Source organism: Acomys minous, assembly GCF_964271855.1.
Source record: "Acomys minous genome assembly, chromosome: 12".
NCBI classification, from domain to species: Eukaryota; Metazoa; Chordata; class Mammalia; order Rodentia; family Muridae; genus Acomys; species Acomys minous.
Window position 1 is genome coordinate 76,264,879 of NC_140493.1, and position 13,960 is coordinate 76,278,838.

The 13,960-nt window shown below is 41.3% G+C and overlaps 1 protein-coding gene across 2 annotated transcripts in view; it reads left to right on the forward strand.

The window, feature by feature from the left end:
• Positions 1–1,066: 1,066 nt before the first annotated feature.
• Positions 1,067–13,960, forward strand: part of TAF15 (TATA-box binding protein associated factor 15) — a 34,564-nt gene continuing 21,670 nt past the window's right edge. Inside the window, exons 1-5 of one of the 2 annotated variants that reach the window (XM_084750531.1) lie at positions 1,067–1,314; positions 9,920–9,959; positions 12,850–12,901; positions 13,009–13,093; positions 13,172–13,274. In XM_084750531.1, the coding sequence (XP_084606657.1) occupies positions 1,308–1,314; positions 9,920–9,959; positions 12,850–12,901; positions 13,009–13,093; positions 13,172–13,274 (287 nt within the window). In that variant the 5' untranslated portion in view covers positions 1,067–1,307. The remainder of the gene's footprint in view (positions 1,315–9,919; positions 9,960–12,849; positions 12,902–13,008; positions 13,094–13,171; positions 13,275–13,960) is intronic. The other variant, XM_084750530.1, reaches the window with a different exon arrangement.

Genomic DNA, 13,960 nt, shown 5'->3' on the forward strand with positions numbered 1-13,960 from the left:
AATCACTGAGCAATAATCTCAGTCACACCCAGACCCCCACCCCCACCCCGCGCACGTGCTTTAGGCACCTCTCAAGCAAAGTACAGATCTGATCTCCCCCTTCTGAAGTTCTCCTAGTGGGTGGATCCACCGCCTTCAGGACAAAGTTCAAACTACAAGGCCTCAGCTAGGCTGCCTCCGACTTTTCTGGCATATTCTACTATTCTCCCCTGGAGGCCACACTCCCAACAAATCAAATTACTTGTTCCGCAGCTGGTCTGCACAGATCTTTTGCACACTTCTTCAACTTGATTAACTAACTCATCGCCTAGGCCTTGGTTCAGGTGTCACTCACTCGGGGGAAATGTCCTTGCTGTTCTCTTGAGTTTTCCAAGCCCTTTCTCTAACTAACTGAGCTTACTGTATACAGCGTTATGGTTAGAGCCTTCAGCAATGGGATCCGGTTACTGGACTTCAAAATTCCACCTATGCCTTTATTAGCCTCAGGCCTTTCGGCTTTATCCGCAACCAGGGGGAGAAATTTCATCAGTCTGTTGTTCGAATCAAATGAGATGATGTAAGACTCCCGACAATTAAGAGTTAGCTGTTATTATACAGGACGGAGGAAGCTCGCTTCCCGCGCCGCCTTATTCCCGGGTTGAGGTTTGTGCGGGATCCATCCTGAATTCACATTTTTGCTCTGTTCTCACCTTGATTCTTACTTGGACAGAGCAGTTACGGCAAGCCTGAAGGTGATCGGGTACCAAGCTCACCACGGCTTTTCGTTCTGCGCGCTCCACGGACTCGGAACGCCCCCAAGTGGTTCAAGCTCTGCAGCAAGAGTTGGAGCGAGGCCGGCCGCATCATTCCCCATTTTTAGGAAGAAACGGCCTGTTCAGGCAATCAGTCCTTATTTACAAAACGAGTGCCTCCTATATCGCTTCATAGCTTCCCATAGCTACCAGACCCAATAAAATCCGAACTCGGGGTGCAGACGGGGCGGAGCGAGCTGGCCCGGCTACCTCCCCCTAGACACACGAGGGCTTTGGTACTTTCCTTTCTCAATTCCCTCTCAATAATGGTACGGTCGCGGAGGGGAGACCCGGGGGGAACGCACGGGGCTCGGCGGACCGGAGTGGGGTCGGACCACCCCTCTGCTTCCGGCGCGGTGGCATCGCCCGCCGTGCGCTGATTGGCTGCCGCCGGCCCGCAGTCGGCCTCAGCCCGCCGCGCCGCCCTCAGAACAGCTCCAGCCGCCGCGCCGCCTGGCTTCTCGCTTTCCTTGTTCTCCGCGGGCCGTGGGGGGCTCCGCGCCGCGGCTGTTCGTCATGTCGGGTAGGTGACTCCGTCGGCGAGCAGCGGCAGCGGCGAGAACGGGGGTCCGGCGGGTTCGGGCCGTCTTCCCGCCCACCGGAGGGGCCGCGAGGGAAAGCCTGTGGCCTGAGGGAGGCTCGGGCGTGTGGGGAGGGGGGGGGTGTAGCGGCCCGCGTCGCCGCCATGTTGGACTGGAGGCACGCACGCTCCCAACGCTCCTTGGCTATACAAATCACGGCGGGAGCGCTCTGGAGCGCCCTGTCTTTTAATCCTGCCCTTGGAACCCGAGGAAAACGTGCAGCTTCTCGGGGAGGGCGTGTGTGACTTGGGGGGCGGAGGCCCTTCTAAGCCGTCGTAGGAGCGGCGGGGAGCCGGGTGGGGAGGGGGCGGCGGCGACAGCGGCGAGCAGAGATCTGAGCACTAGAGCCTGAGGACCGGGGCTTCTTCTGATCCTCCGCTCCCGCTCTCAGATCTCCTCTCAGCGGGTCGACTCGCCGCCTGCTTCCTCAGTTTCCCCGTCTGAGAAGTGGACCTGGGTCCTCCCCTCCCGTTCATCAGGTGGTGGTGGTGTAAGGGGTCGGGGGGGGAGGTGGGGGAACCGTCTTGCGCTCTGGGAGCCCTTTTCAAAGCGCGTCGCCCTGCACGAAATCGCGCTTACGGTCACCCTCTCTGCTGTTATCACTGGAGTGTGTGTTTGTGTGTGTGTGTGTGTATTCGGCTTCACCTTTGTCCTCTCTCCTCTGCTTGTTAACCTCCTGAACTTAAAAAAGCAGGCCTTGACAGTTACTGATGAAAATTTTTTAGGTCTTCGTGGCATTTCCCGTTAAGACATAGAGACCAAAGACAGCGTCTTTCTCAAAGTACTGTTTAGAGGGGCCGCTGATGTGTGGAAGTGAGGCATTTCCCCCTCCGCAGCATGCAGTTTGGATTCTGTTAAACCAGAATTTAAAAGCCCCTGATTCTAACAGTACCAATTGACCACGCGAGGTCCTTCTATTTGGGCTACATTTACAGATGGCAAAGACAGACCCGGGTATCCGCTTGATCTGAGAAGCCAGCTTGAGAGTTTGTACTTTCCTTCGGAGGGAAGACATTGCCTCTAGCCGTATGACTGGGATGAAATAGGCCTTTTGGTAGTTCTACACTTTATTGGAGACAGGGTCTCAATGTGTGTATCCTTGGCTGGATGGGGAACTCGCCATGTAGATCAGGCTGGCCTCACAGATCCACCTACCCCTTCCTCCCAAGTGCTGGGATTAAAGGCTTGCACCACTAAGCCTGGCAGATTTGCACTTTCATTTATTGGCAAGCCTTTTAAAAGTTTCCCCAGTCCACCAGGAGGGGTGTGTACTATCGCAGCAGTAGCAATCGGAGAAGATTCCAGATGAGCAAGGCTGACGGGGCAGAGCAATGATTATCTTCCCTTAGATTAGCATTGATACTAAGGAGCTAGAAAGCTGGTCTTTCTGGGTAGGGAACCTGTCTGATGGTCTTTTTATTTTATTTATTTATTTATTTTTAAGTTTTTCGAGACAGGGTTTCTCTGTTATCTTGGCTGTCCTGGAGTAGCTTTGTAGACCAGGCTGGCCTCGAAGTCACAGTGATCCGCTTTGTCTCTGCCTCCCCAAGTGCTGGGATTAAAGGCATGCACCACTACGCCCGGCGCTGTTTAATTCTTGTTCAAAGAAGGGATTTATTCCAAAGGAGACATTGGTACATCTTTTACCAGGTACATAATTTTGTCATGAAGTATAGTAAAGGTCCAGAAAAGTACAAATGCTTCCTTAGGAAGAGTTTATGTAGGTTAACCATGACTTAAAAATAAAATTCTATCATGTAGTAATTTACTAAGATTCAGTGCAAACACTGCTCATTAAAAACTCTTGGGATTATTTGGACAGGATCTTCCATAGTGACATTTAGAAGTTTGTTTGTTTGTTTGTTTGTTAAAGCAAAAACAAAAACAAGAATGTGTTTTTGTTTTAATGCCAGGTATGGAGATACAGAGCTGCTTTGGACTGTCTGAAGCAGTTGACTATGATTTGCTTTGTGTGCTAACAGGCATGATTTTTGGCCAGCTGCAGATACTTTCTTTGATTATTTGGAATTTTGCTTTGTTGGAGACTGAGTTTCTCTATATAGCCTTGTTTGTCCTGGACTCCCTTTGTAGACCATGCTGGCTTCGAACTCACAGAGATCTGCTTGCCTCTGGAATTCTGGGAACTTTTCATATGGTATATAAATGCTAGAGCCCCTTAGGTGTCTGTGGGAGTGTCAGTGGTTTTGTTGGTTAGGGAGGTTGGTTTCAGTTTATTAGTAGCTGTGGTCAAAGAAACAAAAGGAAAGGAGTTGATTCAGGGATTTTCCTAATTCCTGTCCCCACTATCCTTGTTTCCTATTTAGTGTTGGGTGAAAATGGGGGTAAAGAGGATAAATTGTGGAAAAAGAACCCACAAAGTAGTAAAAACCAGCAGTAGTCTTGCAGTGTATCCCAGGCTGGTCTTGAAGTCATCCTTAAACAGCCTCCTGGGTGGAGTGACAGGCAGGCTTGCTGCACCTTGCCCAAATTTGGTTTTTTAAATCTAAATTATTCATATAAGACAATTTTTATAGAATTGGGTACTTTCTTTTTCTTTTTCTTTTTCTTTTTCTTTTTCTTTTTTTTTTTTTTTTGGTTTTTTGAAACAGGGTTTCTCTGTGTAGTCTTGGCTGTCCTAGACTCACTTTGTAGACCAGGCTGGCCTTGAACTCACAGGGATCTGCCTCCCAAGTGCTGGGATTAAAGGCATGCACCACCACGCCCAGCGGATTGGGTAGTTTCATTGAAAGATTTAAATTTAGAGGCTTACCTTAGAATCCTTTTAAATTTTTAGTGTTATGTACAACTTAACATGTTTTGTGATGTGTGTATAAATACTTTGATGTTTGTATAAATGGCTTGTTTAATGTATGTTTAAGTTAATAAACTTTACAGAATAAATCCCCCCCTGTAAGCAACTAGTATCATTAATAAACTATATCTTTGAAACATTCCAGACTAACTTAGACATTTAATTGACCCAACTAACCCAGATGGCTCCCAATGTAGACTTACAAACCTACTAAAATACAAGTATTTGGGCTGGAATTAATGCTTAGCATGCACAAAACATAAAGGTTTGATCCCCTGTGTCAGGAAAAAAGATGTATTTTAGTCAGAAAATCAAATTTGTCAGTCTGATGTTCTTGCAAAAGTGAATTACCAGAGCTTTTGAATTAAAATCACGGGTGAAACATTAGTTATATATAAAATAAAGTCAAGCTATTTCCCATTTAGGCAATTAGGATAGATTAAGATTTTATTAAGATTTTTAAAGTCTTTGTACACACAAAAAAAACCCCAAAACAAAAAACCTAGGAAGGCTAAGACCCATGGTAAAAATAAAGTGAAAAACCAGGAGCTGTGGCACACAACTGTAATCCCAGCACTCAGGAGGCAGAGGCAGGTGATCTCTGAGTTCGAGGCCAGCCTGGGGTATAGAGCGAGTCCAGGACAGCCAAGGCCACACAGAGAAACACGGTCTCTTTAAAAACAAAAGGAAAGTAGAAGAGATATTTTGGCACTTACCCTACAGAGAGATAGATAATAAACCCACTCTACACAAGACCTAAGTGTGGATGATGAAACTGTGAACTGTTAGCCAGGTATTAGGAACGGAAGCCCTTATAAATCATGAGTTTACAGGTGATCGAGTTGAAGGACTGTGCCCTTCAGTGAAGGAAAGAATGAATAAAAGGGGGCAATCCTAGTGTAAGCAATAACAAGGAAGCTTAGACCATGAGTAGAATCTTAGAATTTGTAACCTGGAATCTCATTCTTTTAAGTATTTACTTAGCTTTTAAGAAACCTTAAAGTGGTTTAACATTTAAAAAAAAAATCTGGGCTGGCTAACATCTTTGGGTTCCTGGTTAAAAATAAATGAATGAAAAACTTCTGGAGGTATTTTCACAACATAGATCACAAAGAATCTGAGAAAATCCAAGTCTTTCAAAAGATGAGTTCATGGTAAAAAATTGAATACTAGAAACAGCTGTCAAAATGAGTCAGATGACACAGGATTGGTGCGAATGTTTTTATGTTGAAGATTAAAAACCTAAAATAATGAATCAACTTTAAGACCAATAAATTATGGGGGAAGGCCACATTGGTTTGAAAAAGGAACAAAATATAATGGATGTGTGTATGCCATGGTGCACCTGTGGAAGTCAGGACAACCTTAGCAGTTGTCTGCTTTCACCATGTAGGTACTCAGCTTGTCAAGCTTATGTCAGGTATTTTTTCCTGCTGAGCCATCCCACTCCTCCCCTCTCCCAAATAATTTCCAAAAGTGAGAAAAGTGAAATAATCCTAGCAGAATTTTAGATGTAGTTGTCTGTTTTTTAAAAACTCAACTTAGAAGGATAGAGATGAAAATGAACGCTGGTGGGTAGAGAGGTTTTTACCTGTCATTGGAGCTCAGTGTTGGTGTACTTTTAAACAACTATTTTTATTTTGGGTTCCTTAAATCTCTTCCTGTTAACCCCAATTTCTTTAACACCCCAACACCAGGGGAGAAAGGTTAGTGAGGAGAGGGGGTGTAGTTTTTCTTAGCTGCTTCCTTGGAGCAAACTCTGATTCAGGATATCTCCAACTTCTTGTCACACTGCATTAACAGCAGCCAGGAGCCTTATTCTTTCTCAGAGCCCCCACCCAGTCTCTCTGGGTCTGATTTTTATTCCCACTGACAAAGACAACACCCCCCACTCCAGGTAGTTCACAGCTGATGAACACCAAGTGCTCTCTAGCCTTCCACAACAGCTCAGGAACCTGAGTTGGGCAGATCTAGTTTTAAACCATCATGAACCACATAGGAAGCTCTTGTCTTTTTGTTTGTTTGTGTTTTTTTTTGTTTGTTTTGTATTTTTGAGACAGGGTTTCTCTGTGTAGCCCTGGCTGTCCTGGGCTCACTTTGTAAACCAGGCTAGACTCAAACCCAGAGATTTGCCTGCCTCTGCCTCCCAAGTGCTGGCATTAAAGGCATGTGCCATCACACCTGGCTGGAAGCTCTTGTCTTTAAAAAAAAAAAATCTAGAAAAGTTGATTTTTTTTTTTTTTTTTTTTTTAAAAAGACAGGGTCTCACTAGCTATAGATGGCCAGGAACTCACAGACCCATCTGCCTCATGAGTGCTGGGATTAAACAAATTTACCAAGGCCAACAGAGTTGAAGTTTTAAATCCAGCATTAGTTTCAAACATGATGCCTAAGCATAATTGTAAGTAATAATCTATAAAATTACAGATTATAAAATAACAATTTTATATAGAGAACAGTTTTAAGAAGGGCCCTTGAGCTATGGCTATGCTCTTGGCACAGGGAACCAGCGTTGGTTACCAGCACCCACACCTCACAGCCCAGTTACCTTTTAGGCTCCAGCTGGCTGCTCCACTGTTGCTGCTGTTCTTGGTGGTCATCCCATGGCATGGGCATCTCAAATACTGGGGCCTCTTACTGCGTCTAGGCCAATACCCTCCCCTGGGCGTTTCATGGTGCCAAGCCTCAACTTCTCTTGGTGACCCCTTCAGTCCTGGGCTCCAACTGCTCCTGAGGCTTCACCTTCACCATGGCCTCTCACAGTGCCAAGCCTTAGTTACTCTCCATCACTCCTTCCTTCATGCCTTCAAGATCGGCACCAAGTTTTGCTGCCACAACAAGATACAACCTAGGCCACCTCTAGAACACATTTTCTTCTTTCTGTGTTAACTCCCGGGAACCACTTCCTAGTTGGTTTTTTAATTACTGAAATTTTCTTAGATGACCAACATCAATTGTCCCACCAAAGCAAAGGTTTTACTTTAGTGGTTCTGGTCACTTGTTAATCACAGCTGACTCTTCAACCCCAGCTGACCAGAACCACAGTTTGTTCTCACAAAAGGCCGAGGAGAGTCTTTGCTTGCCCTCACTCCCCCCCCCCCCCCCCGAAACGTACCAAGCCAGGCCTTTTATTACCCACGATGCTCTCAACATAATTGTTTTCCAAGCTCCTGCAGAAAAGCTCATTGAGCTCTTAACAGTCAATGGCTTTTCTAGTTCAAAGTTCCAAAGTCCTTCTACAATCCTCCTCAAAACACATGGTCAGGCCGGTCACAGCAATACTCCGCTATCCTGGTACCAATTTTTCTTAGGGTTATTGTTGCTGTGTTGAAATATAACCAAAGCAACTTGGGAAGGAAAGGTTTTATTTGGTTTACATTTCCATATCTGCTTGTCATCGAGGAAGTCAGGGCAGGAATTCAACCAGGGCAGGCAGCTCCTGGAAGCAGGAGCTGATGCAGAAGCCTGGGAAGGGTGATGCCCACTGGCCTGCTCCTCATGACTCGCTCAGCCTGCTTTCTTATATAACCCAGGACCACTACCCACAATGGACTGGGTCCTTCCTGTCAATCACCAATTAAGAAAGTGCCCTACAGCTGGATCTTAAATAGGCTTTTCCTCAATCGAGGTTTCCTCCTTCAGATGACTCCAGCTTGTGTCAAGTTGACATAAAATAGCCAGTACACTGGTACGCTTTAGTAATGTAGAAGCACTTCTAAATAATGAACAAGTCCAGACACAGAGCTCAAGTGTCAAGTAATTTCAACACGGACTTGTTTGAGTTGCTCTAAATGGAATTTATAAGCTGATTTTTTTAAACTGAATTTTTAAAAAATCTTTATTACTGAAATACATTTTTCTGGTGGCTATGCTTATTTGTGTATCTTGAAGTTTTAATTCAGCTGAAATCGGATTTATAGTTTCAGAGGATTGTAGTTATTTAGGCTAAAGTTAAGGACATAAATATTAAATTTTGAGAGAAGGCTAAAGATCTAAGTACTATATACATAGTATGTAGTATACTGAGACAATAGACATGTATTCTCAAGCCCTCCCTCTAACCCCCCAAGCCTTTTGACTATGATTCGGGTGACTTTCCTTTGCTATTTGATAGGTACATCTGTTTGTACTTCTGGTCCAGGTAGAGTCAGCTCTTACCAGTTGCAGAAAAAGTGACATGTTTAAGATCGTCCCTTCTCCCCTCCATTTCAGATAGCCTCGTGTCCTTAATTTCACAGAAATAATTTATCATATTTCATTTTATAGATTTTTAAGAGAAATGTCAGATTGGAGATATTTGCAGTAGAATAGTGGCAAATTTAATGTCACTTAAACAACCTGTAGTGTGGCCTTATATGATAACTTGATGTAAATTGACTGAAAAAGGAAGCTGTAGATTTGATTTGAATTGTTCACTAAAGATTTTAGCATTAGGTAAGGTTGGTCATATGATCAGTTTGACACTCCTGTTTTGAAGTTGTAATATTTTATATAACAGGTATCTTACTCATCACAAATTAAAGTTGTTCATTTGGCATTGAATAGAAACCAAAAGGGTAGAGCGTCCTCAACCATTTTTGGTATGACTTACACTTTGAACTATGGAGAGAGCTTATAGTCTACCTTCTATCACCTTTACTTGACATGTTTGTTTAAGCTTTTTTTCTAAGTTTTTTGTTACTAAAATGCAGACTAGAAGCAGTTTTCGTTGCTGAGTTGAAATGTCAATTGGCTAATTTCTTAAAAACTTGGTAAAATCAGCAGCTTTTATTAGCACGTCTTTGGAGGCTCTTTATTAATGCTGACAGTCACATAGTCCAATATAGAAGAACAGCGTATATGTAGATGAGGGAGTGTGATTCTGCAGACTTATTTGTCAGTGTGTGTTTCTTCCTTTTTTGGACCTGATTAGTTTAAACGGGTACTTTTTTGTTTTGTTTTCACTAATGTAAAGATACATATATGTAGCTTGTACTTTTGAGGGTTGAGGGTTGGTTTTTGTTTTTGTTTTTTGTTTTTTTTGTTTGTTTGTTTGTTTGTTTTCCCTTTGAAGCAAGGTTTCACACTGTATTTCATCCACCCTGGTCTAGACGTTTATGTACCTATCCTAGGCTGGTCTTAAGCTTGTGGCAATCCTTTTTGCCTCAGTTTGCCAAGTGCTGGGATTACAGGCATGAGCCATCACACCTGGTTTTTTTTATTGTTGTTGTTTGTTTCATTTTATTTTGGTTTTAAAGGATGAAGGTGCATTGATTTTTTTTTTCTTTTTTGACATTTATTTCCTTTATTGTGATCACCAGTACACAACATTTCAACAGTGTTGTTACTTAAAAAAGATAGTTATTGTTTTAAAAAATACTGTGTAGATATTCCCCATGCACATATTTAATTTCTAGGTTTTCTTTTTTTGTTTCTGTCTATGTTTATTCTGTTGTTGTTGTTGTTGTTGTTTATAATTCAGTTAAAAAAATAAAAAGAAATCACTGCAGCTCTGGTTGGCCTGGAACTCACTGTAAACTAGGCTGGCCTTGAAGTCATAGAAATCTTCCTGCCTCTGCCTTCTGAGTGCAGGAATTAAAGGTGTGAGCCACCAAGAGCCACCAAGCCTGACTTCTAGTTTTTCTTAAAGTAATTTCAACAGTTTCTAGCTGTATATTTATTTGTGTGAACTAAAGTTAGTCTTAGGGGAAAGCATAATTTTAAATATTATTTAAAATTCTTTTTATGTGTTTTAGATTCTGGAAGTTACAGTCAGTCTGGGGGTGAGCAGCAAAGGTAAAGTATATTATATATGTCTTCATAATATCATGAAAGGATAAAACAGAAAAAAGATAACAGTTTTTTCTTTGAAGTTTGTTATTTGGCTGTATATAAGGCTAAATGTGGTCGTTCAGGTTTGTAATCTCAGCACTCAGGAACTTAAGGTAGGAGTGTTGTCACAAACTTGAGGGCAGCCTGGGCTATATAGAAAGACCCTATCTCTTTTTTAAGAAAAGGGATAGAGGGTAACTAAATAATTAAAGCTTGTTAACAGCAAAAGAACTTGCCTTTATAAATAGGTGTCGGACAACATTTCTTCCTTTCTACCTTTCTAAAGTAGCCTGTTTAATTAATAAATATGTCTTGAAGGTAAAGACAAATCCTAGGTTTTTGTTTTGTTTTAAATCCTAGGTTTTGTAAATTTTTTTTCTTCAGAAATTTCTTTGAGAAATTAAGAGAGTTTTTTTAAGGATTTAAAAATTTTTTATTGTTATTTATGTCTTCATATGGTACCAGTGCCTATGGAGGCCAGAGATGTCAGATCCCCTAGAGCTGAAGTTACAGATGCATATAATCTGCCTGATTTGGGTGCTGAGAATTGAACCTAGGTCCTCTGGAAGAGCAGGCAGTGCTCTTAACCTCTCTTATTCCTCTGCCTAGAGAATTTCTTAAAACTAGCATCACAGGTTCTTAGAAAAGGCATTTTACTTTTTGATGATATTTGTGATTTGTTTTTAATATTTAACTTTTAAAAATGTTTTATGTGTATGGTGTTCTGTCTGTGTGTATGTCAATGCATCATGTGCATGCAGTGCCTACAGAGGCCAGAAGAGGGTGCTCATCCTTTGGGACTGGTGTTAGAGGTGGTGGTGAGCCAATATGTGAATGCTGGGACTCAAACTCAGGGCCTTTGGAAGAGCAGCAAGTGCTCTTAACCACCGAGACATCTCTCCTACCTCTAGAGCAGTGTGCCCTCACCCTACCTTCCCCCCTCTAATTAAACCATTTATTTGAACAATGAGGACAACTACACCCTGGCATCCTCAAGGTCAGTTGTGGCTTCCAGTTTCAGTGGTACTTGAGCCAGAAAACAGCACTGCATACTAAGGAAGACCCAGAGCCTCGAGCAGATTTCCTTAAAGCGCTATCCTACAGTGTTGAGCAGTTCTTAAGTCCTATGTCCTAGGGAAACTCTGTTTTTATGTCTGTATCATGTCTATATACAGGCTGTTCATGATTAGCAGAAGAACAATTTCAACCTAACACTACAACTCTTGCTGGGGGCTCAACGTAAGGCATTAGGCCTATCAGAAACAAAACTGATGCCATTTATTCTTAGCAGTAGTGCTACCCTCTTAGTTGATACCTGGCAGGTGTTTATTTATTGTTTGTATTTTTAAAGGTTAATGGGATTCTAAAAAATAGTTGTAGAATTTAGTGTATGTTAGCTCTAAAATAAAAGGTTTTATTTTGAAGACATTTTTCTTTGAGTATTGAAGAGCCATATAGTCAATGAGTTGTTTTTATTGTCTTCCTAGTACTTACATGATAAAATTTTAAAAATTTAAATCTTACATGTCAGTTTTGATGCTATATAATTTCATTCTGTGCTGGTTTTTTTCCCTAATTGCTGAAGCATTTAAACTAGAGTTTGCTCCATATTGTGCCTTTTCTGAGAGGTTAAAGACATTCACCTGAAACAAGTAGTACAGAGAAATTAATCTACTCAGATATAGCTAATTGGTTAAAGTATTAAAAAGTTATGTTTTTAAACCAGGTATGATAGCATGTAATGGATGTACCGTAAACATGTTTTTGTTTTGATCCCAAGTGTACTTACTCAAGGGGATCTCTGAGTTGGAGGCCAGCTTGATCTACAGAGTGAGGTCAGCGAGGGCTACACAGAGAAACCCTGTCTCGAAGACGAACAAAAAGTTACCTTTTTTCTCCTTTAGATGATCACTGTGGGTCTCTACATGCAGTTCTTGGAAATAACACATTGTTAGGAATGGTTGCTTGTTATTGTTGTGAAACAGTCTTGGGGCTGGAGAGATGGCTCTGAGGTTAAGAGCACTGTCTGCGCTTCCAGAGGTCCTGAGTTCAATTCCCAGCAACCACATGGTGGTTCACAACCATCTATAATGTGATCTGATGCCCTCTTCTGGCCTGCAGGTGTACATGCAGCCAGAGCACTGTATACATAATAAATAAATAAATATTAAAGAGAGAGAGACAGAGACAGACAGTCTTACTGTGTAGCTTTGGCAAGCTTGGAACTTGCTATATAGACCAGCCTAGCCTCAAACTCACAGAAGTCTGCTTCAGTCTTGTGAGTGCTGGGATTAAAGGCCTGGGCCACCATGTGATGTTAGAATGGTTATTTGTATAAACATTGTTTATTTGCAGACAGCTGTATATGCTTTAGTATTACATCTATGTACCTTTACATTCATATCATGCATAGTGTGCATTAGATACTATGTATGGTATTAAATAAAACTGTAGATGGAATGATACTGTTCAATGCCTTCTCAAAGCATATTTTCTTACTTTTGCAGTTCTGAAATAATATTTGTGAGAAATTTTCACAGAACACTTTAGATAGCTATTATCTTCAAGAGGTCTGAGAATTAGTTCATTTATGTCTTTAGTTGTTGGTCATCAATTTAAAAAGTGTAAGAGACAAGCAGAATTGTTGTTTAAATGTAAGCAGTCTTGTTTTGAATCAATTACTAAGTACAACCAAAAAGATAACTTTTTTAAACCCTAGAAAATACAAGAATTAGTATCTAGAAAACATTTCAGACAGGACAAACACTAAATTCTGTTGAAAGCAAAGTTTTTCATTTAAGCTTTTAATTTCTTAAAACATATTTCTTTCAAGTATTACAATTTTCTTTTACAGTTATTCTTCCTATGGAAATCAAGGCAGTCAAGGCTATGGACAAACATCACAAGTAGGTTAAAAACCAGTTGTATTTATTCTATTTAATAAGTAATAAAGTATATAAATCATTATTTTATCTAGTAAGTAATAAAATTTGAGTGTTTATCTGTATTTCAGAGCTATTCTGGCTATGGGCAAACGACTGATTCTTCGTATGGACAAAACTATGGTGGCTACTCCAGTTATGGACAGAATCAATCAGGTTGGTGTGGTTTGTTAATTGCTATTTTATAGAATCAGGAATCAGAGCCTTTGCTAAATATTATTATCTAATTTTTAGGTTATTCACAGTCCTATGGTAGTTATGAGAATCAAAAGCAGAGCTCATATGGCCAGCAGTCATATAATAACCAGGGACAACAAAACGCGGAATCATCAGGAGGGTAAGGAAACAAGTGAACTGTTGAAATTGTGTTGGGCATGTCTGTCTTTTTTGTTTCCTTAGTTATTTTGTGGTGTTGGTAATAGAACCCAAGGCTTTGCATATGCTTCATAAGTACTCTGAGACCAGTCGTGTGCCCAAATCCTTCATTTTGCTTTTCAACCACTTAATATTACTTTTAAAAATATTTTTAAAAATATATTTATTTTACTTTATAAGTATTATGTGTTCCATTTATGTCTTTGGTGCCCACAGAGGCCAGAGGTGGAAGGTGGAGAGTTAGAGGTCAGAAGAGGGCATTAGATCTCCCTGAACTGGAGTTGCAGATGGTTGTGAGCTACCATGTGGGTATTGGGAATTGATTCTGGGTCCTCTGCAAAACAAGTGTTCTCAAATAGAGCCATCTCTCTAGCCCGCCCTCCCTGTTTTGATTAAATAGTGTTTTACTATGTAGCCATGGCTGGCCTAAAACACTATGTAGGCCTCTATAAAATGGAAATAACTACTAGTATTATTTCATAGTGGAGTTTTTACTGTGCTTTTACATTTCCTAGTGTAATTGATCTTTCACCACTGTTTTTACTGTGCTTTTACATTTCCTAGTATAATTGATCTTTCACCACTATGAAACAATACTAATAGTTATTTTCATTTTTATAGGTGTAAAGAAGGCTCAAAGAATACAGT